Here is a 24,042-nt window from a genome sequence, read left to right as displayed (position 1 = left end):
AAGTTTCTTTAACATGGCTGGCATCTATTATAGTGTTCAAAATATTTGTGACGAGTATGAAGAATGCTTGATTTTTTTTCCATATATATAAGTGAATTGTATTATGTATTAGGATCATTTCATTGTAGTAGTTGAGTTTTATTTGTAAGAAACGTAATTTGTAACTTTGTTATTTAGGTGAAATTGTCTTTTAGATTTAGTACTATGGAGCAGAATGTTGTGATTTTTAATCGGTTAAATGATGTTATCTATGGATGGGTTCTTCGAGTAGTTCTTGTTGAAAAAAGTCTTATTCGGGATAGTCGTAATATGGGTCGGATGTATCAGCGATTTGTTTTTGCAGATAGTTTGGTAAGTATTATATTTTGTTTGTTGCTTTTTTTTTTAGAAACTTTTATGATGTTTATTTTGTAGGGTGATCGGGTTCAAGCAGTTGCATATTATAATGATATTCATGTCTTGAATGAAACTTTACAATTGTACTCGACGTATTACATTGCTGATGCTGCTATTCGTCGAATCCTTAATGGCTCAATAATGCTTGGATCAGTTCCTTTTGAATTGGTGTTAAGACCGAATACTTTTATTCAAACTGTTGATGAAGGTCTTACACTACCAATTCATAATGTTTACCACTTGACTCGGTTTGGAGATTTGGAGTCACTGAGGCATTCGCGAGACTCAATTATAAGTATTCTAAATATTATTGATACTTTTTTATGTAATTATTGGTTTATATTTGTTATCATAGTGAGAATTTTTTGTTTGTTGTTACAGCTATTCTCGGTGTTGTCATTCAGGTGCTTCCAATGCAAGTTTTTATGTTGGGAGGAAGATATATACGAGTTCAGGAGTTTCTTTTAATTAATGAAGAGTATGTTTTTGTTAAATTAATTTTTTTGGTATGATTTTTTATTATTACATTAAATTTTATTTATATTTATTTTTGTTTTTTTGTAGAATGATGCCAATTGTGTATGCAATTTGGGATGATTTTATCGATACAGATGGATTATATCTTGCTCAAATTGCACATGAATATCCCATTATATTGGTTTGCAGGCCTAAGATCAGTTATTTTCATGGTAATGGTCTTTTGGAATATATAATATTAAATTATAATTGGAGTTTTTGAATTTATGTTTTTTATTGACATTTTTTTGTATAGGTCTTTCATTGGGAACATAGCGTCAAACCATTATTATGTATAATGTAGCAATTCCCCAGGCTCATGAATTGAGACAATGGTTCGACACATTGGGGGAAGATGGTGGTAATTAATAATTTATTGGAGGTTCAGTTGATGTAAATATGTTTGATGCGTGAAAATATATTAAATATTTTTCTTATTAGTTTGAGTTAATAAAGTTTGCGAGTTTTGTTCTAAGTGTTTGTATGTGAAGTATGAGTGTTTCTATTTGCAACTGAAGAGCTAGTAGGGAGTTGTACTGTGTATTTATGAATGGTACATGTTTTAATGTGTTAGTTTGCTAAGTGAGGTTCTAGATAGTTTGGTATTGAAATAAAGTGTTGATTTATGGTTTGTATGAGTTAAGGAGTTAGATATATATTCGTAAGTTACTTTTTTTTTACTTTTATCCAAATGCAATTACTGATTTGAATAAAGGCAAAAGCAACTCACTATCCTTGCAATGCAAAACAACCAGAGATGTTTGAAAAAAAGTTAGGATGTTTTGATTGGAGAAATAGATATTTTATGAGCATCTAACATTTGAAGATAAATATTTACAATAAGTTTACATTGAAGCATTAGTCAAAATAGTCCTTGGAACATATATATACTTGGACTAAAAGCATTTCAAAAGATGAATATTTACATGGAGCGGAATATTTGGAAAGATAGATATTAAGATGATAGATATACTATGACTACAAACAGTTAACTTCAAAAGGTAAGCAAGATGTTGCATATCATTTGCTTTGAAGAGATCGACGGTCATCTATACGCATACTTGAGACGTAGGAAAAACCGCTGCAAAGCTGAATATTTGCATTGGAGATGGCGTGGCTGCAAGAACTTCGAAGTAGAAAGGGCTAGGGATATATATATACTTGAAGGACAGCAAAAGAGTTGCACTGATTCAAAAGGCACAATGAATAGTTAGCGAGTTAATCATAGTGTAAAGTGATTAGCAATTTTATTATAATTTTATGTTGCTATATTTTTATGCAAATGGAAAATGCCTCTGGATTTTAATAGACAAAAATTAGTATGGTAATAGACTGTAAAAAATAAATATTTACCTGAGTTCTAAATGAGATTGCTAATGATGATAACTTAAACTTTTGAACGCTTGTTTGGTTCACTTTCCTTTATCACTGCATCTGGATTGATATTCCTTTTTGTAGTGGAGGAAGGATATTGATCAGGAGTCAATTCCAGGAAGGATTCTTTAATGTTTTAAGCCGAACTTGACGTTTCTCTTCTTGCAGTGGTGGAAGTACTTGTTTCTGCTACAGGTGAAGGGAGTTGTAATGTATCTTTGGGAGCTTGAATGCAGGCAAGTACATAGTATTTTGTGATCCAAGCTGATCTTGATTGATAGGAGAAGCTTTTTATATGGACATAAAATTTAATATTCTCCAATATAGTGTTGATCTGATTTATATGTTCCTGCAAATGCTATTATAAGAAAAAAACAAACATTTAAGATTGCTTTTAATTTGAAGCCTTCAAGTTTGATATTCAGTAAATTAAAATGACAAACAAAAAAAATGGTAGAGATAGCAATAGATGTCAGTTAGTTAGTATAAATTTAAAATTATTGCAATTTTACTGTCGCTTAAACAACACGAATATACAGATATGCATGAAAGAAGATTAGACTTGCTGTAGGTAATAATATGTCTTGACTGTATTTAATTAACAATGCATGCTGAATAACAGATTCTAGCATAAACAGTGAAAATAAGTTCATCAATGACTATATGTATAAACTGAAATACCATAACAGATAACATATGCACCATAATACAAGTGCAGCAAAAAAATTAGATATGCCTCAAGAATCAATAGTCTAAAGCAGCATTAATGAGTACAACTATTAAGCTCCTACACTTCATTAATCAAGTCATCTGAGGCTTTTGTCTAATTATAATAACTTATCCACTGAGCCCAATGAACTAATCCCACTACTCACTGACCAAGGGTCAATATAAGACAAAAAGAGATCCAACGGCTTTTAAGAAAAGCAAAGCTAAAATAGCACCAGGCTTGTTCTTCGCTTTGCGCCTTTTGTGCTTTTCCTGTACTTTATCATGGTCACTTACTTCAGCAATGAAAAGTGGTAGACTTGCTTGTAGCTTTGAATTGGACATAAGCGTGGCAGTTTATTTGGTTTTGAGTACTATGTCTTTACAGCTGTTCAAGAAAATTATTCAGACTCCTTACATGCAGAAAACATCATAATTCTGCTAGGGGCAACCAACAAAAGAAATCTAAATTGTGGAATCAAGTTACTAAATAGTTGCTTTTCATTCAAAGGAAGGATAACAAAACATCACACAACATTCTAAGCAAATCTAGGTGAGTAGCACATTTTCCCTTACTACACAACAAATAGTTTCACTATTCCAAAATTATCTTTCTCTGCATATTTTCTAGTGATCAAGACTCGTGCAACGAGTTTTATGGTCAACCTGCTAACCCTGTCATTTGCATATATCCTAAACTTCTCAATTTGTGTGTATATGTAACAAGGTTTAAGATTCATACGATTCATTTGCATACATCCTAAACTTCTCTGTATTCGATTCATACGATTCGTGCCCATCGATATTAACCAGATCTGATTTTGTAATGATGGTAAGATTTTGCATCATGAAAATGAAACAAATTTTGAACAGAAAACTGTCTATTTATGTCTTATGAAAGCATTGAATAATGAGGAACCAAAAAAATTCAATACTCACAAGTTAAACTAAAAAATGTTAGCAAAATTTGACATGTCAATTGACAATAATTTTTCCATTAATGTTTTTAAAATTCATCAATGCAATATAAAAAAAATCCACATGGAGTAGAATAAAGGGTATATATATACCTATTGTTCTAGTAAGATGACTTCGTCAGCTGGCATGTTTAGAACAACACTTGCATGTTTATCACTAATTAAGGCAGTTACGATAGTACTTCCATCGAAAAGATGAATCTCGAATTTGAGCCTATGTCAATATGTAAAATATGTATTAAAAATCATAAAATATAGCTAGTTGTGAGTAAATCTAAACTATAACTACCTGGGCACTGGTTTTATAATTGTGGCTTTGCATTTGTGACATTGAAACTCAGTATTTGCTGGAGCTTCTGTTTCTTGATTACAATTTGGTGTAGGACAAGTCATAACATATAAGTTTTGATTAGTGGTAGGTATTCTGATCTCTGTCTTGACCCAAAAAGGTTTTGTTTGCATATTGGGCTGTTTATAATGACTTAAATTAGTAAAATATATGATTTAATAGAAAAATATTTGACTGAAATATTAATAATACCATCTAGACAGAAGCATCGATGTATTCAAGTCGACGGAGCTGCGATTCTTCTGGAGGCTGAACTGGTTGATGATTTTTGTCATAAAGTCTTTCATGTATAACTTTTTCTATGTAATTTCTATTTGCTTTGATCCTGTAAAGCATGGGTAGAATTACTCAAATTCAAATCATAAGTGGGTTAGATAAGTGTACGTTTAATGGGTCTAAAGCCTGTATAAAAGAATTTTAAGGGAAATTTTATTACCATTGTTTCAGCAAGTTTGCTTCTGGGATGGTAGGATTATGCAAGATAATACAAGTTGTTTGCGTTCCAACAGAGAGTGCTGCAAGAGAAATTACTTTGTAAGTTAATTAGCAAAAAGTATCTAAAAGGTAAAATAGATTAAGTGCAAATTAAGAGTATAGAATAAATACTATTGTTAGCACTGGCTCTTGCTCTAGAAATGAGAATTATTGGTTATTCATGTATCATGCTCATCAAGTGTGTGGCCTCCGGATGTAAGAGTTCATCCCAAATAATGAAAATGATTGGCCGTTGCCTGTTTAAGGTTTGAACATGAAATCATGAAAAATAAGCATAATGTCATAAATATAAGTATGGATTATGTTTTAGTGACTTACTCTTCATTCATGATGACAAATTCCTGAATGGTGACATTTCCTTCACATTTTCGAATCTGTCGTGGTGGTAAGGCATGGACAACAACACATAAGAGAGCTAGGACAAAGAAATGATCAAATCAGTAACAAATAAGTAAAATAAGGTTTGATAAGTACAGAAAAATGAATATGTAAAATTACTTATTGTAGCATTGGCATCATTTAGGTGTCTATGGATATCGACAAAAGGTGTGAAATTATAGTAGCTACGGGTAGCGATGATGTTTTGTTGAGGAACAAGTTGGATAAATGTCCTTTTGCTGAGTGTTAATTGATTAGGCGATGCAGCAAGGCGAAAAGCATCATTGGACACTGGATCGATCTCGGCTCCTCCAATATAGTATGTTGAATAGAGTGTGAGAGTTGGATCCAATGCATCGATATCTTGTCTATAAATGCTTCCTTGAATAGTATTTTCCTGTCATATTTAAGGGGGACAATTTATTAGTGAAAATATATGCATTGCTAAGATATTTGTTTTGAGTAAAGATTATAATGAAACTATTCTTACCATGACATCTGCAAAGACCAATCTTTGGTATGGAGCACCAGTTTTTTTTGAGTAGCGAACTAAGCTTTTTTCAATGACTATAAGCTTTGTAATCCAATTTCTCATTTTTGGTTTGATTTCAGATATTGGAATACACCTTTCTTCCATAGAACTGCAATGGACAAATATTGACCTTGGTCCCTAACTTCTGATATTTACAAAACAATGGATAATACTAATATTTTTTCAAGAAATATTTTCAGTTGTGAAACAAATCATATTCAAAGATTAAGTGCAATTGAAAGGGACAAAAGCTGCTGAAAGCTGTCGGACGCTTGGATCAGACGTCCGATAATCATTGCGCAACTTCGGACGTATGAAGAACTCCACCACCGGACGTCCGAAAGAAATAAGACATTTTCCCTGACTCACTAACCTCGATCGGACGTCCGATAGCATCCTGCAAAATCGATGAAAGCTGTCGGACGCTCACAAAGATAGTACCGGATGTCCGATAGAATTGAAGAAAATTTCATAAACTCACTGCCTGCTGTCGGATGCAAGAAACCAGACTACCGGACGTCTGATACTCCAACGGCTAGTTGATTGTTCAGCTACTTTCTATTTGTTGGAAACATTAATGAAGCACTTTTTTGGTCTTGTATAAATAGTTCATAGTCAGAACATTCAAATAACTTTTGCACACTAAAGATACAAAAGATCTAGAGTAGTTTTAGTGAGAAAATACTCTCCAAGGAAGATTTGTAGTTTTAGTGATGTGAAGTTCATTATAAACTTTTCATTTGTGAGTGAATACTTCATGAGTGTAACTCTGTGAGGGTTGTCCTGAGGGATAGTAAAATTTTCTTGTTTGACCGAGTGGAGTTCGGGGCAAGGAGGAGGTGAACCTTCCTTTGTACACAAGAGTGATTGTAATTCATCAATTTGAAGAAACTTGTTTGAATTAATCTACAAACTCAGGAGGAGTTGGGTAGTTAATTGATTTGTAATTTTTTCCTTTTTATTTACTTATTGTTACGTTTGTGATTTTTACATTGCTTATCTCTTTTACTTCTCTCAAGTGATTTTGTTCATTCATTAATTGATTCATTGAGTGATCACTTAGAAAAGAGGATAAATTTCATATTGAGCAAAAAATGCCCATAACTAAATTAGGTTTTTAATCAACCTAATTCATCCCCTCTTAGGTTGTTTTCGATCCTTACAATTGGTATCAGATTTTGGTCTTCTTGAGATTAAGCTCAATCGGTTTAGGAGTAAAAATGACAATCAATAATGTCATGTTTTTTGAAGGACATTCTGTCATTAAACTACCTATGTTTAATGGATCAAATTATGTGAGTTGGAAAGAAAGAATGATTATCTTTTTGCAATCAATTGATATTAAATTGTGGTTTATTATTAGTGAAGGTCCATATGATGCCTCTCTTATAGATGAAATTACTCATAGATTTAGACCAAAAATAAGAAGCGAACTGACTGCTGTGGATAGAGCTCATCTCACCTTAAATACAAAAGTCATGAATGTGTTATATTGTTCTTTAAACTCAAATAAATCTATTAGAGTCAAGGGTTGTAAGTCAGCTAAAGAAATTTGGGACAAATTGAAAGAAATTCATGAAGGTAGTGAGAATGTTAGAGAACAAAAGAAATCTATCTTAGTTACTAAATATGAGTCGTTTAAGATGGAGCCTCATGAAAAATTGATCAAATGTATTGTAGATTCAATGATCTCATTAAGGATTTAGAAGTGTTGGAAAAAGAATACTCTCTAGGTGAAAAAAATAGAAAAATCCTGAATGCCTTGTCCAAACATTGGGAAAGTAAAGTAACTGCTCTTGAAGAGGCTAAAGATTTGAATATTATATTTATTGAATCACTTATTAATTTCCTAACATCTTATGAGTTGAAATTAAGTTCAAAGTGCAAGAGGAAAAGGATGCAAGAGTAAGAATGAGCATTGCTCTAAAGGCATCTCAAGATGAAGATAATTCTGCCTCCCTAGATAGAGAAGATGTAGAAGTTGACGACAGTGATCTAGCTCTCATCACAAAAAGTTTCAAGAGAATCCTCAACAAACGAAAATTCAGAAAATGAGGAAACAACAACTCATTTTCAAATCAGTTCAGCAACACAAGAAACAAAGGGAAGCAAGAGTACAATAAATAATAAACTGATAAATGTTTTGAATGCGACCAACCTAGACACTACATGGGTAAGTGTCCAATGATGAAGAAGAAAGAAGGAAGAAAATCAAGATTCAACAACTTTCAATTCATATGGAATGAATGCAACTTCGATGGTGAAATTGAAAAGGAAGAAGAATCTGCTCAATTGGCTTTTATGGCCATTGGAGATGATGAGGTAACATCTTTTAACTCTCAATTTGAAAGTGATGATGAAACTGATGATGATCTTGAATCTTTCATTATAAAATTGCATGATAGTTTGAAAGAATCTTATGCTAGAAATATGGAATTAAAACATAAAATTGGCTTTCTTCTTCAGGACAATGCACGTTTTTTTCAAGAAAATAAAAAACTGAAAACTAAAAGTGATTTCTTAAAAAAGAGTGAGACTGTTTTACACTTTGAGTTTGATAGAAAAATAAGATTTTGTGAAATGTTCAGAAAGGAACAAGGTGATTTGAAAAGAAAAATGGATAATTTAAATGAATTGCTCCAACATAAAAAATAAGACTGTTTTCAAGGTAATAAATCAAAGGCTCATATTGGCACTCATGAGAAGAAATTAAATTCTTGTGCAAATGAATTTGCTATTTATAAGAGAAGACAAGTAAGATTTATTAAATCTGTTCATGTAAATAACTTTTTGGTTATGTGTAATTTTTGTTGTCAAAAAGGTCACATGAAAAGTGATTGCTATGTGAGAAAGAATATGAGAAGAGACATGAAATGCATGTGGATAGTTAGACATGATGCTAACTCTAACAAGTAGAATATATTGATAAGATTGATGAGATTCTTGTTCATAATATTTTTTTGTAATTCTATTTTGATGTTTTTGATACTTTGAACTGAGTTTTTTTGATGTTTTTGAATATTACTGAATTTGTATGATGTCAAAAAGGGAGAGAAAAGAATAATTCTGATCTAATGGTGATTTGCTTTGTTAAACTCTCTGTGATATGTTGGTACTTCTTTTGGTATCAAGTCTCTGTGATATGTTGGTATGTTGGTGATTGCTGAATTCTGGTATTATTTCTCTGTTTTTGTTTGGAATATTGAAAACTCTGTTATTGTTGCTGGATTACGGTATGAGATTTGCTTTGTTAAACTCTCTGTGATATGTTGGTACTTCTTTTGGTATCAAGTCTCTGTGATATGTTGGTATGTTGGTGATTGCTGAATTCTGGTATTATTTCTCTGTTTTTGTTTGGAATATTGAAAACTCTGTTATTGTTGCTGGATTACGGTATGAGATTTTTACTCTCATTTTATGATGACAAAAAGGGAGAGAAATGGATGCTATGTGTAAGGGGGAGTTATTCTGAGATTATAAGTTTGGATGTAATGAGTGAGGGGGAGTTTATACTCATATGCTCAATCTTTTTCCTTCTTCCATCCATTATTTTGTCATCATCAAAAAGGGAGAGAATGTTGACCTTGGTCCCTAACTTTTGATATTCACAAAACAATGGATAATTTTAATATCTCTTCAAGAAATATTTTCAGTTGTAAAGCAAATCAGATTCAAAAATCAAGTGCAATTGAAAGGGACAAAGGTTGCTGAAAGCTGTCGGACGCCCGATAATCATTGCGCAACTTCGAACGTATAAAGAACTCTACCACCGGACGTCCGAAGGAAATAAGACATTTCCCCTGACTCACTGCCCTCGATCGGACGCAAGCATCGGACGTCCGATAGGATCCTGCAAAATCGATGAAAGCTGTTGGATGCTTACAAAGACAGTACTGGATGTCCGATAGAATCGAAAAAAAATTCATAAATTCACTGCCTGCTATCGGACGCAAGAAACCAGACTACCGGATGACCGATACTTCAACGGCTAGTTGACTGTTCAGCTACTTTCTATTCGTTGGAAACATTAATGAAACACTTTCTTGGTCTTGTATAAATAGTGCATAGTCAGAACATTCAAATAACTTTTGCACACTGAAAATATAAAAGATTTAGAGTAGTTTTAATGAGAAAAAACTCTCCAAGGAAGATTTGTAGTCTTAGTAGTGTGAGGTTCATTGTAAGTTTTTCATTTGTGAGTGAATACTTCATGAGTGTAGCTCTGTGAGGGTTGTCCTGAGGGATAGTAAAACTTCCTAATTTGACCGAGTGGAGTTCGGGGTAAGGAGGAGGTGAACCTTCCTTTGTACACAAGAGTGATTGTAATTCATCAACTTAAAGAAGCTTGTTTGAATTAATCTACAAGTTTAGGAGGAGTTGGGTAGTTAATTGGTTTGCAATTCTTTCTTTTTTATTTACTTATTGTTACGTTTGTGACCTTTACATTGCTTATCTCTTCTACTTCTCTCAAGTGATTTTGTTCATTCATTAATTGATTCATTGTATGATCACTTAGAAAAGAGGGTAAATTTCATATTGAGCAAAAAGTGCCCATAACTAAATTAGGTTTTTAATCAACCTAATTTACCCCCTCTTAGGTTGTCTTCGATTCTTACAACAAATCAATAAATACTATTTCATGAGGAAAATAAAAAGTAACATAAAAGTGCTTGAATAAAAAATAAGGGAATGAAATTTTATAGCATAAGTCATACAAAACTATGGGAGCATAGCAAAATAGGGAAGAAAAAGTCGAAACATGAAACACTACCTTATGGTTATTGAAATTGTGAATGTAAAAGTAGAGAACAGAGAGAAAAATAATTGCAAAATAAATGTCAGCAGTTACATAAATCACATGCATCAAGTTTCTAGCTCATGTAGAGTTAGCTATTTGAAACCAATGACAAAATTTCTTTGTATACAATATTTCTTGTTTTATCAGTTGTTTTGCAAAAAGAATGAAGTGGTCGAATCAAGACTTTGACATTTGTTGCTGTTTTTGCTCTAGATAAAGCCACATAAAGCTGTCCATGTGAAAAAATAGGTTTTTTAAAATAGAGACCAACATAATCTAATGTTTGTCCTTGTGCTTTATTTATAGTCATAGCAAAACACAATCTTAGAGGAAACTGTGTTCTTTTAAATGGAATTGAAGAAAAATCATCTGTAGGAGATTCTAAAGGGATTCGAGAGATAAAAACAATTTTTTTAGCAATGGAACCAAAAGCTATCTCTGCTTGAATAACATTGTTACCAAACTCCCTGCAAATTAAGCGAGTTCCATTTGAAAGGCCCTCTATAGGATTTATATTTCTGAGAAGCATGACGAGACAATTCTTTTTCAGTTTCAACTAATGAGGCGAGAGGCCTTTTGGCGTTAATGTATGTAGGAAATCTTCATTTTGAATCTGCCCTGATGATTCCAAAGGTTGGTCGAAACTAAGATAACACTTTTCATCCCCTGAAAATTTGTCAATTAAGAGATCATTGATTTCATGAACAAAATCATTTCGGGTCGTTAGAATAGCCTTATTGATTGGAAGAGTATTATCTGCAGCCATATTTTAAAGATCTTCAAATGCCATATCTGTTAAAGTAGTGATAGATGAAGTATCATCAATAAAAGGAACATTTATTCCAGGTGGGATCTTAATCTCATCTTGATTTGTTGTAATTTCTGTACCATTTCCCACTCTCAATAGATATGAACTAAAATCAGGATCAAGGCGTGCACGCATATTCTCTGTCAGATGAATTTTTTCTAAATGATTCCAAAGATAAGACTTTACTAAGCTAGCATCAATCATATCATTTTTTCCCTTTGACGATAACAGGTAGTGTTTGATGGAAGTCGCCTCAGAAAAATGACTGTTTTGCCACCAAATACTTCTTTGTTACTCATTATATCTTGTAGCAATTGATCAAATCTTTCTATTGCCTTTCTTCTAGCCATCGTTGCTTCGTCCCAAATGATCAATTTAGCATCTTGATAAGCTGTGCAATGTTGCTTTGCTTACTAATGTTGCAGGTTTTTCCTTCATCATCATTAAGAGGAATCTTGATGCGTGAATGAGCAGTCCTTCCTCCAGGCAATATAGACGCAGCTACTCCTGAAGTTGCCGTTGCCAAACAATGTGTTTTTGAGAGCGTATCTTAGCTAGCAAAGCTCTATATAAAAAAGTCTTGCCGGTTCCACCAGGACCATCAACAAAGAAAGCTATCGAGGTAGTATCATAGACAGAGCTTAATATCTTATGATATGCAATTTTTTGTTCTTGATTGAGCTGGTCAATGGTAGAAAGATCTTCCTTGGAGACAATAATATTTCTCTCAGCTTCAATCTCCATTGTTTCCCGTTCATGAGTAAAAGTTTGAAGGGATATGTCAGTTAAGTGAAAGTCACCAAGGCTCTTGCCCATTAATCGCAAGTATTTGTCAATCTGTTGTAAAACCTTGAATTGAGCTGCTTCTTGGGAAAGTAATTTGTTAAGCTTAATATCTTCTGATAAGTAATCTTCGTACTTCAGCCATAACTCTCTTGGATTCTGAGGATGACAATGGACCAAAATAATTGCAAATAATTGTCGCAAAGATGCTGGTATTTGGTAGAGAATAGCCTCATCCATACTTGTGTCAGCATTATTATTAACACTGAGAAGGCCTAATTTTTCAGCGGCTTCCTTGAAAGTAGCATATACTCGTCCATTTATAGTTCGAAGATTTTTGAAGGAAGTTGGCTTCAAAATATGCATCAATAACAATCCGAGATAGTACCGATCACTTTCACTGGGATGAATAGTTAAAATCCTTCCGACAACTTCACATTTTTTTCATGGCTACCATATTCTATACTTTTGAGACCATACAAAATATTGGGGAAATTCAACATAAAGGCAACCGAGTTTTTTTAGCAAGAGTATCTGTTCTGTTCATCTCAAAGAAGTGAGTAAGCATTGTTTGGCCTATCGCTAGATTGTTTACTACACTGTGCAGGGATTGGTTTTTAGGAAATAATATAGGTTAAAAGTTTTCTAAATGTACCTGAAGTTTCATGACCGAAGGATATAACTCATTCAGATCGAAGGCGAAAATTATCCACATAGCTTCAGGTGGTGAAACCCATCGTGCTGCTTGATAATTGCTAATTTCATCAATAATTTTGCTTCTTTCTGTTGAGCTCAACTGATACATAATCTTATCGTGTCCTTTGTATATGTATTTGTATATATATTTGACTGCCTGAATCGTTGAGTAAATTTCCACATTCATATGACAATTAAATTTGGCCAAAAGATATGGATTATAAGGTACCACCCATCGGTTGTCCAGTTGATGACCTCTGATGAACACTTTTCTACCGTTATTACTTCGACGATAGATAGGATAAGAATTTTGTCCATGAATTGTCAATTTAGTGAAATCCTTTGGATATTGATCTTTACAGCCAATGTGTTCTCGCACACAAGGACATTGAGGATTTATTATACCACATGGACCATGAAGCATATGCTTGACAACTAAACTGTATAAATGCTTTTGTTGTTGAGGATCAGGTAACTCAGCAGATACGATCCGATCATAAGCATCGGGAGAATATACATTTGATCCTTGTTTCAAAATGATGAGAAAGTGTGCATGTGGTAATCCCTCTTTTTGAAACTCGATAACATAATTTGAAACTCGATAACATAAGTGTATGCAGCAACTTTACCAAAGATTTGTTTCTTGATGACTTCGTGTTTCAATAACTCAAGTTTGGCTCGAAAAATTCTTGAAACTAAATCAGGTCTATTATCAATCGTATCAGTCGACCCCAACTCTTTTCTAATTTCAGGCCAATTTGGATTACATGTCATAGTGAGAAAAATATCTGGTTTTCCGTACCTTTGAACCAATGTCATTGCATCCATATATCGACGGCGCATGTCTCGAGGACCGCCAATAAATGAAGCTGGAAGGATGATTCTTTTTCCAACATTTGATGAAGATGCCTCACCTTGAGAAAGACTATCGAGTAACCCTTGATATAATTCTGTTCGAAATTTGTGTTAATACTCCTTATTTCTATGAAAAGCAAGTCTGGATGATTCAATCTTTATGTACATGTCGACCACAAATTGTTGTAATAATCGGCCGATATGAAGTAACATTGACTTATCACTTGGTCGTATTTGAAGTTTATAACAATAATACTCTCTACAAGAAACAGTGGTTCTTTTGTGGTTATTTGAATTAGTACCTGAATTTTTCAAGTGAGATGTTCAGGATAAAGAATATAAATTTATGTCTAGATGAAACAATTCATTATACATTGAAAATTTATATAATAAATAATATTGAGTTACCTTTTTTTTCAGCTTCAAATAACTGATCAGGACTTGTATATTGATGGGGGTCCAATAAATTTTCTCCAGCACAAGTTGTTGGTTGATGAGGATGCATTCGATCAATATGTACTCGTTCAATAGAAGGATGCCATCCAGGTTCACTATTGGCGACGATTAATGGATATTGGAGTGAATCATAACAAGCATAATAATGCTTGATAATTTGTGTTTCACCATTTTTTCCATATACTTGGATATGATGCTGTGACGCCCCGAAAAAAAATTAGTTTGAGAACCCGGAAATTTTCTAATTTTCTAGGGTTTATTTTTTTTAAACGCCCGCCTTTTCTACATTTTCTTGATTAGAAAAATTCCCCAGATAAATTTTATGAGCAAAAATAGTTTTAAAATGATTTTTCTAGTATCGGTTAGTTTTTGAGAAATTAAAAGCGTATTTTGGACGTGGGACCCGCAAGTGCGGTAAATGCATTATATTTTTGACAACTTGTTGGAATTTTGTATTAAGTGATATTATTTTACAATGTGTTAAGATATTTGTATTGGAGAGACAAAAAGATAAGTTTTAAACCTAAAGGTGACAAGTGTCACTTTCTTACTCAAGGGTGGGGCCGTTACAGTTGGTATCAGAGCTTAGGCTTCAAATTCTTGTAGTGTATCCTAGGCTTGAAGTTTAGGATGCCGGACTGTGGGTTTGATTTGACTCTTGAGAGATTTTTGCGGGATGTCTCGACTTGATTGGTACAAGAGGGAATGTCGAGGACGACATTCTTTTAAGGAGGGGAGATTGTGACGCCCCGAAAAAAAATTAGTTTGAGAACCCGGAAATTTTCTAATTTTCTAGGGTTTATTTTTTTTAAACGCCCGCCTTTTCTACATTTTCTTGATTAGAAAAATTTCCCAGATAAAGTTTATGAGCAAAAATAGTTTTAAAATGATTTTTCTAGTATCGGTTAGTTTTTGAGAAATTAAAAGCGTATTTTGGACGTGGGACCCGCAAGTGCGGTAAATGCATTATATTTTTGACAATTTGTTGGAATTTTGTATTAAGTGATATTATTTTACAATGTGTTAAGATATTTGTATTGGAGAGACAAAAAGATAAGTTTTAAACCTAAAGGTGACAAGTGTCACTTTCTTACTCAAGGGTGGGGCCGTTACAGATGCAAGGTAATCTGATCAGAAATTTCAGATTTTGTCCATACAGCTCCGACTTGAGATGTTGAAGGTCGATTGAACACTCGTTGATCCAAATCTGGATTTGAGTTAAGAACAATCTTATGATCATCTATATTGGGAAGATTTTGTAAACCACGGAAAAATGCAGAGTATGGATTCAATTTCAAGATCTCTTCAATCTTCGTAATCAAGCTTTCTCGAAATCTACTTGAGATAGATAATCGATTGACTGTCTCATGATCAGTGTCAAAAAAGTATAATTGTAACTTTTTTGCTTTCTGGCCTTCTGGCGGTACCAATGGATTGATATAATGGTATATTTGCCCTTGAACTCTAAATGTATAAATTCCATGATAATCTTTACTTAATGATTGATCACAGTGCATGCCAAGTGAAGTAAAAGCAAACATATTATTATAACTACGAATGCACCGTCGGAATTCAGCAGCCTCATCCGAATCCTCAAGATATAAAAGCATTAATTCTCTAGGCATTTCAGTTGAAAGCAATTGAATCTCTCCAGAAGAACAACAAAATCCAGGTGGTTCTTTGTGAAATCTCTTAGCATCACAATATTCACAATTTGGAATTGAAGGTAAAATATCAGTTTCAACAGCTATATTTTGCAATGGATCATGCTTTGTAGAACGACGTCTACCTATAATAATAGTGTCAATAAACATAAATTTGATGTAATAATCCAGGATAATGTATATAAAGTTTAAGAGAAATACTTAGTGATAGTTTTAATCAACAAAAAACAAAAAAAAATTGTAATTCAATTATCTAAACAAATGCACTTTAAAGAGAGAACAAAACGAACGATCATATAAAGATTAGTACCTGGTTTGTTTCTTGTTGAAGATGAGGCATCTTGAAAATTTGGACCAAGAAAACTCTCTGGTGTAGGAAACTTTAATTGATCATGTTCACTGGTTGTAGAATTTTTGGTGGAATCATAAGTTCTGATCATTGAAATAGTATTTTTGATCCTGGAATCATTTGTATTGCCTTCAGAAAGCTCAGGTCCTGTATATTATTTTCAATTATTAACAAATGAAACTACAAAGTTACAAGTGATTGTAATGGCAAAGAAAATATAAACAATACTTCACACAAAGATTTGAGTAAATAAATTTCCTTTTACTTGAAATTAGATATGCAAGAAATTATACAAGAAGATGCACTGGATATTATAAAATGACATGTAAATAACCAAACAGATAATTGCTAGTTCAGGAGAGAAAAAAGTAAGTGTACCTTGGAAACAACTGCGGACATGAGATACCGATTCATCATTGAAAGGCATGTGATTGTTGTTTTCAAAATTTGCATTAATTCTAATGTCTTCTTGTAGTTCAAGTGTGATCAAAGGAAAAGTAAAAATATTATCAACTGAGGATTTTTGCTTTGTTTTCTTTGCTATAGCATAACGTTCACGACGATGACGATTTCATTCCCTTTGAGCTTCCTCAGGTGTCGCGTACTTTCTTCGTCGTTGACCATCGAATGAGACTTTCACATCATTATCCTTAGATGAAGAACTATTGATTGAACTAGAAGTCTTAGGCCATGGAGTAGCCTTTTTAGTCGATAATGTATTACAATCACTTGCATTGTCCTTTGGCACTGTACATAATTTTACATTAGTAACTATATAAGTATATATTATATAATCAAAAGATAATTTTACAATGATAAAACAAAGCTAAGCTTTGAATTGGAATAGGAGAATTACCTATTGGAATGCTGTTAACATTAGCAATGCTTTTTCCATAGATATTAATAGGAGTCAATGCTTCATCGCTTTGAATAGTAGGAGAACCAAGAGAACCATATTTATTCATAAGAGGTGAAGAGGACAATGGATTCTCAATTGTATCATCTATGCTCATATTCGTAAAAGAAGTGCCATCATTTTGTTTATCGATACGCATACGCTTCATAGAGGAAGTACTCGTCTCGGCTAAATTATCCATCATTCGCAATGCTCTCAGAGCAATAGTGCAAGTTGTATTAAATGGACCATTCTCCTTTTGTTTCTTAGTTGCAGCATATCGTTCTGTCGCGCCCCACTTTTCGAATGAATGTGAGTGTGTGTTGGTGTGTTGTGGTGTGGTGTGTGGTGTGCAATGTGAAAAGTAAAAGGCCATGGGACTTATAATGCGACGATTTGGCCAAGTGAAGTTCAAAAGGGTTTTTTGTATCAAAAACGGAGTCGCCACTTGGTATAGAGTTAGGGTGTACCAAGTCACCCAAAAATGATTTTTGTTTTTGAATAAAAAGTAAATAAACCCTTTTTGAGAACTTTTGGGTCTGCGTAACCAAAAGAGGGATCGGGGGTCACATTTGACGAAGGGGAAGGCAAGGATAAAAATCCAAGGCACCCCTTCGACCTAGCCAAGGCTAGTTGCGTGACTTAAGCCAATTTTCCTAATTTTTCTACCCAAGGTATGTATCGCGTATTGGATATGTCTATATGAATGCAAAAACCTAGACCTAGGGGGATTGGGGGAAATTTCTCTCCAAAGGTTGAGTGGTGCCAATCACATTAATTGTGAAGCCCAATAATGATCCTTTTGGAGAGGTCACACCTAAACCTAAATGACGTGAAAAAATGAGTGGAATGCATGCCATGTGAAAGTGTGAGTTTGTGTGAAGTGAGAAAAATGATAAAAGTAATAAGATAAGAGTGAAGGTGTGCAAATGTAGATGAAAGTACTCGTGTGCGAGTGAAGATAAAAATGCTCGTGTGCAAGTGAAGATAAAAGGGTTCGTGTGCAAGTGGAGACAAGAAAAGTGTTCGTGTGCAAGTGGAGACAAGAAAAGTGTTCGTGATAGAGTGGATTGAGAATGCATGAGCTTAGGGAATTTATGCATATTGGGTACGGGGAGACCTAAATCGTGACTCAATTTGCCCTTTGATAGAGGGAATACAAGCGTGCTAAGGCTTAGAAAAAGCCACACTCGTCTATATCCCATATTTAAGGGGACTCTTCAGGCAAATGTACCCTAACTAGCATGAGATGCAAAGAATCCTAAAATGAGGGAAAAGGGGCTCGAGGAGCATGCCAAATGATAAAACTAAGAAAAATGCATGACATGTAGTGAACATGCAAATATGCACTAACAAAAAGGGATGGCCTAATGAGCCACAACTAGCATTGGACTAGTGTGGTGACGTACATTCATCCATTCCATTCATTCATGGTTATGAAAGCAAGTAGACATGCCAAAACGCTCGTAAACACGTAGCACGTAGCACTTAGCATGCTCGACTAGATGCAAGAGCCTACTAAAGCAATTAAACATGTAGCAACAAAAACAAGCAACCAAGGGGAAGGGGAAATGGACCAGATGCTCTACGAGCCCTAGCTATTACAAGCCAAGAGGTGTACACATACCCCATGAAAACATAAAGGGAAAGGGTGAATGGACCAGATGCTCTCTGAGCCCTATCTATTACAAGCCAAGAGGTGTACACATACCCCATGAAAGCATAAAGGGGAAGGGGAAATGGACCAGATGCTCTCTGTTATTCTTGGTTTTGGTGATCACAAAAGTTCTTTGAAATGTTTATCTAACCTTCTTCAAAAACAAGTGTTTTTGTCTATCTAAGAATCAGGTTCGAATATGTCATCAAAAGCAAAACAACCAAAATGTGAAGCAAAAACAGGACAATCAGGTCGGACGGCCGAAAGGAAACTGTCGGACGTCCGAAAGGATGAAGAACATCAGGAAGGAAGCACCGTCGGACGCTCACATAGAAGCATCGGACGTCCGGAAGGATCGGACGCTTACCATCGGACGCTAATCAATCGCATCGGACGTCCGAAAAATTCCAAGCTAACTTGCCAACTCTCTGCCTACGATCGGACGCTGCGGTGTCGGACGATCAAGACGCATCGGACGTCCGAACGTCAACTTGGATGCCATCGGACGATTGGTTCGGACGATGATTTGATCGTCGGACGTCCGACAGCCTCAACGGCTAGTTGACTCTTCAGCTGCCTTCTATCCGTTGGAAGCATTGATGAAGCCCATTTCTGGTTCCCTTTAAAATCAAACTGGTCTGAACGAAGCAGGGACTTTTGCACACTTTGTTTACAAGATCTAGTGAGATATTTTAGCTAGAAAATAGTCTCCAAAGCAGATTTGTTTTAAAGTGGTGTGAATTTCTGTTGAGCATTTCTTTTGTGGTTGAAAGGATCTTTAGTGTAGTTTTGTTGAGGGTTTTCTGAGTGATTGTAAAACTTCCTAGCTTGACTAAGTGAGGCTTAGGGCAAGGAGGAAGTGCTCCCTCCATTGTACATCTAGTTGATCTTCATTCATCAAAGAGAAGTTGCTCTTCCTAGTGTTTGGTCTTCAAGTTTGGGTTAAGCTTGGTAGACACTTGGTTTGTCTCTCTACTTTACATTTCTGTTTAATAAAATATTCATTGCTTATCTATACTTGCTTCTCTGATCAATATTGCTATTGTCTTCTTATCTACTTGGTTGATCATTACTAAAAAGGAAGGTAAATTTTCATTAACGAAAAAGTGCATAAACTTGGTTAAGATTTTAACCTACCAATTCACCCCCCCCCTCTTGGTTGTCTGTGGGACTAACAATTGGTATCAGAGCTTGGTCTCCTTGAGATTAAGCTCTAACGGCTTGGAGTAAAGATGACAACCAGTCATGCTATGTTTGTTGAGGGGCAATCTGTTACTAGGCCTCCCATGTTCAGTGGCTCTAACTATGTTAGCTGGAAAGAACGAATGATTATTTTTTTACAATCTATTGATATTGAACTATGGTTTATTGTCAGTGAAGGACCGCATGAAGCTAACTTTCTTGATGCAGATACAGGGTTGCTTCGGCCAAAAATGAGAGCTGAAATGAATGCTCAAGATAGAACTAACCTTACATTGAATGCCAAGGCCATGAATGTTCTTTATAGTGCCTTAGATTCAAATGAATCAATTAGAGTGAAAGGCTGTAAATCAGCCAAAGAAATGTGGGATAAGTTAAGAGAAATCCATGAGGGTGGTGACAATGTGAGAGAACAGAGAAAGGCCATCTTGGTCACAAAGTATGAATCTTTTAAGATTGAACCTCTTGAGGATATTGACAAAATGTTTTGCAGGTTCACTGACTTGATCAAAGATCTCGAGGTGTTGGGCAAAGAGTACACCTTGGGAGAGAAGAACAGGAAAATTCTCAATGCTTTGGGCAAAGAATGGGAAAATAAAGTGACTGCAATAGAAGAGGCTAAGGATTTAAGTTCTGTGCCTATTGAATCTATCATTAACTCACTAACCTCTTATGAGTTGAAACTGAAATCTAAAGTGCAGGAGGAAGAGGATGCTAGAGCAAAGAGAAACATTGCTCTAAAGACTACTCAAGGTGAAGATGATCCAGCTCACCTGGATGATGAAGACTCGGATGGTGATGATAATGATCTTGCTCTTATCACCAGAGGCTTCAAAAGGATTTTGAATAAAAGAAAGTTTAGAAGGGGAGGTCCTAGCAATCAATTCCAGAATCAACCATCTATCGCAAAGTACAAAGGAAAACAAGATTTCAACAAGAAACAGTTGGACAAATGCTTCGAATGTGGACAGATTGGACACTATGCAAATGAATGCCCCATGAAGAAGATGAAAGATGGAAAAGCTGATCGAAAGCCAAGATTCAACAACTTTCAGATTACTTGGAATGAATGCAACTCCGAAGGGGAAGTTGAAGAAGAAGAGGAATCAGCTCAAATGGCTTTCATGGCTATTGGAAATAATGAGGTATCTTCCACTCACTCGCAATCTGAAAGTGATAATGATGAAGATGATGATCTTGAATCTTTTGTTGAAAAGCTACATAATGCCTTGAAGGAATCTTATGATAAAAACAAGCTGTTAAAACAGAAAATTGCTTTTCTCATTCAAGAAAATACAAGTCTGGTTCAACAAAATAAACATCTAAAGACTGACAATGAATGCCTTGTAAGAGCCGGATGTGATGTTCAAAACGAGCTTGACAGAAAGACTAATATTTGTGAAATGCTGAAGGAAAAGCATGGTGATTTGAAGAAAAGAATGGACATCTTGGATGAAACTTTGAAATCAAGAAAACAGGATTTTCTCAAAAGAAACATGTCATCTACCCATCTTACTGCTTGTCAAAGAACATTTGCTCACAACAAAATTGCACATGGCTTCACAACATATAGAAGAGGTGGATTGAGATATATCAAACCAGTACATGTTAAGAACTCTTTCATTATGTGTGATTTCTGTTGTCAAAGAGGGCATTTGAAAGGAGATTGCTATGTGAAAAGAAATCTGAACAAAGGGATGAAATGCATGTGGTTAGTTAGATACAATGCTAACTATTATGGACCCAAAAATTAAAATGGGTACCAAACACCTTATCTTTTCAGGAAAAAGGATCAAACAAGTCCAAATGGTTTATTGATAGCGGCTGCTCAAGGCACATGACCGGTGATCCCTCCTTGTTCATAAAGCTGAAATCAAAATCAAGTGGAAAGGTAACATTTGGTGATGATGTGAAAGCTAAGACAATTGGAATAGGTGATGTTGGTAAGGATGGTGAAACTTTTGTTCATAATGTGCTCTTGGTTGATAACTTAGGTTATAACTTGCTTAGTGTTAGTCAATTGTGTGATAAAGACTTGTATGTGTTGTTTAAAAAGCTTGAATGCATTGTACTTGATTCCAAATACAATGTTGTGTTCAAAGGTAAGAGGTTTAATGACATATATATTGTGATTCTTGATAAAGTTGATTCTTCTAGCTTAAAATGTCTTAAAGCTTCAAATGAAGATCCTTGGTTGTGGCATAGAAGACTTTGTCATTTTAACATGGACTTACTAAAGGAAATTTCGAAAAAGGAACTAGTTAGAGGCTTGCCAAAAATCAGTTTTGAAAAGGATAAAATATGTGATGCATGTCAATTTGGTAAGCAAACAAAAGTTTCTTTTAAAACAAAGAAGTGTGTATCTACTTCAAAACCCTTAGAACTCTTGCATCTTGACTTATTTGGCCCTACTCAAATCTCTAGCTTGGGTGGTAAGAAATACTGTTTTGTGATTGTGGATGATTACTCTAGATACACTTGGGTGATATTTCTTGCTCATAAAGATGATGCCTTCAAGAATTTTACTTCATTGTTTGCTAAAGTGCAAAATCTGCTTGGTTTAAAAATTGTTAGAATTAGAAGTGATAATGGAACTGAATTCAAATTTTGTGGATTTCCAGAATTTTGTGATTATAATGGTATAACTCATGAGTTTTCTATTGCAAGGACTCCACAGCAAAATGGTGTTGTAGAAAGGAAAAACAGGACTCTCCAAGAGGCTGCTAGAACTATGTTGAATGAATGTAGATTGCCTAAATACCTTTGGGCTGAAGCGGTAAACACTGCATGTTATGTAATGAATAGAATTCTCTTGAGACCTATTTTGAAGAAAACTCCTTATGAACTGATTTTTGATAAGAAACCTACGGTTGGTTATTTCAAAGTATTTGGTTGTAAATGCTTTATTTTGAATCTAAAGGAACATCTTGGCAAGTTTGATAAAAAATCTGATGAAGGAATATTTTTGGGATATTGTGAAAATAAAAGAGGATATAGAGTTTTTAATAGAAGGACTCTTGTGATTGAAGAAGCTATACATATAACATTTGATGAAGCCAATGATGATAATTCCAAAAGTTTGTGTGAGGATGATGATGTAGGTGTTCGAGAAGGAATGGAAAAGCTATCAATTGGGAATGAAGGAAGTTCTAAACCAGCAGCAACTGAAATGGAAAATGAAGTTCATAATGATCAAGAAGTGGAAGATGAAGACAAAAATGATGATCCACTCAAAGATCTTCCCAAGGCTTGGAAATTCAGCCAAAATCATCCAAAAGAACTTATAATTGGTGATCCTTCCGAGAAGGTAAACACTCGTTCCTCATCTAGAAAATTGATTGATAATTTTGCTTTAGTTTCTCTTTTTGAACCTAAAAATATCAATGATGCTTTAAAGGATGAAAACTGGATTTTGGCTATGCAAGAGGAACTTAATCAATTTGAGAGAAATGAAGTTTGGACACTTGTTGATAGACCTCAAAATCAGCCTATCATTGGCACAAAGTGGATTTTTAGAAATAAGTTGGATGATAAAGGTATTGTTGTAAGAAATAAAGCCAGATTAGTTGCTAAAGGATATGCACAAGAAGAAGGAATTGATTTTGATGAAACATTTGCTCCCGTAGCAAGATTAGAATCTATTAGAATGCTTCTTGCTTTTGCTTGCTTCAAAGGTTTCAAATTGTTTCAAATGGATGTTAAAAGTGCCTTTTTAAATGGTTTTATTGATCAAGAAGTGTATGTGGATCAACCCCCCGGTTTTGAAAATACAAAATTTCCAAGTCATGTGTTTAAACTTTCTAAAGCTTTATATGGTTTAAAACAGGCTCCAAGAGCTTGGTATGAAAGATTAAGTGGGTTCTTGATTGAAAAGGGTTTCAAAAGGGGTGTTGTGGACACCACACTTTTTACTAAGCATGTGTTGAAAGACCTTCTTATTGTGCAAATATATGTTGATGATATCATTTTCGGTGCTACTAATGAGTATCTATGTAAGGAGTTTTCCACCACTATGCAAAATGAATTTGAAATGAGTATGATGGGAGACAATAAATTTCTTCTTGAACTTCAAATCTCAGCTCTTGGAAAGGGATATTTTTATAATCAAGCAAAATAACAAGGAATTGCTGAAAAGGTTGGCAATGGAGGACTCAAC

General features: G+C 34.5%; 1 protein-coding gene across 1 annotated transcript; it reads left to right on the top strand.

Annotated features, from left to right (window-relative positions):
• The first annotated feature begins 204 nt into the window (after positions 1-204).
• On the top strand, positions 205-1,188 carry LOC113771273 (replication protein A 70 kDa DNA-binding subunit B-like). The gene is made up of 5 exons (XM_027315876.1): positions 205-351; positions 415-691; positions 778-874; positions 961-1,085; positions 1,169-1,188. Exons 1-5 carry the CDS (start codon positions 205-207, stop codon positions 1,186-1,188), a joined length of 666 nt encoding a protein of 221 aa, XP_027171677.1.
• Positions 1,189-24,042: the final 22,854 nt, after the last annotated feature.

The sequence above is a fragment of the Coffea eugenioides genome, chromosome 1, assembly GCF_003713205.1.
Source record: "Coffea eugenioides isolate CCC68of chromosome 1, Ceug_1.0, whole genome shotgun sequence".
Taxonomy (NCBI): domain Eukaryota; kingdom Viridiplantae; phylum Streptophyta; class Magnoliopsida; order Gentianales; family Rubiaceae; genus Coffea; species Coffea eugenioides.
Note: the sequence above shows the minus strand (reverse complement) of the source record. Positions and strands in the feature narration are given on the sequence as shown.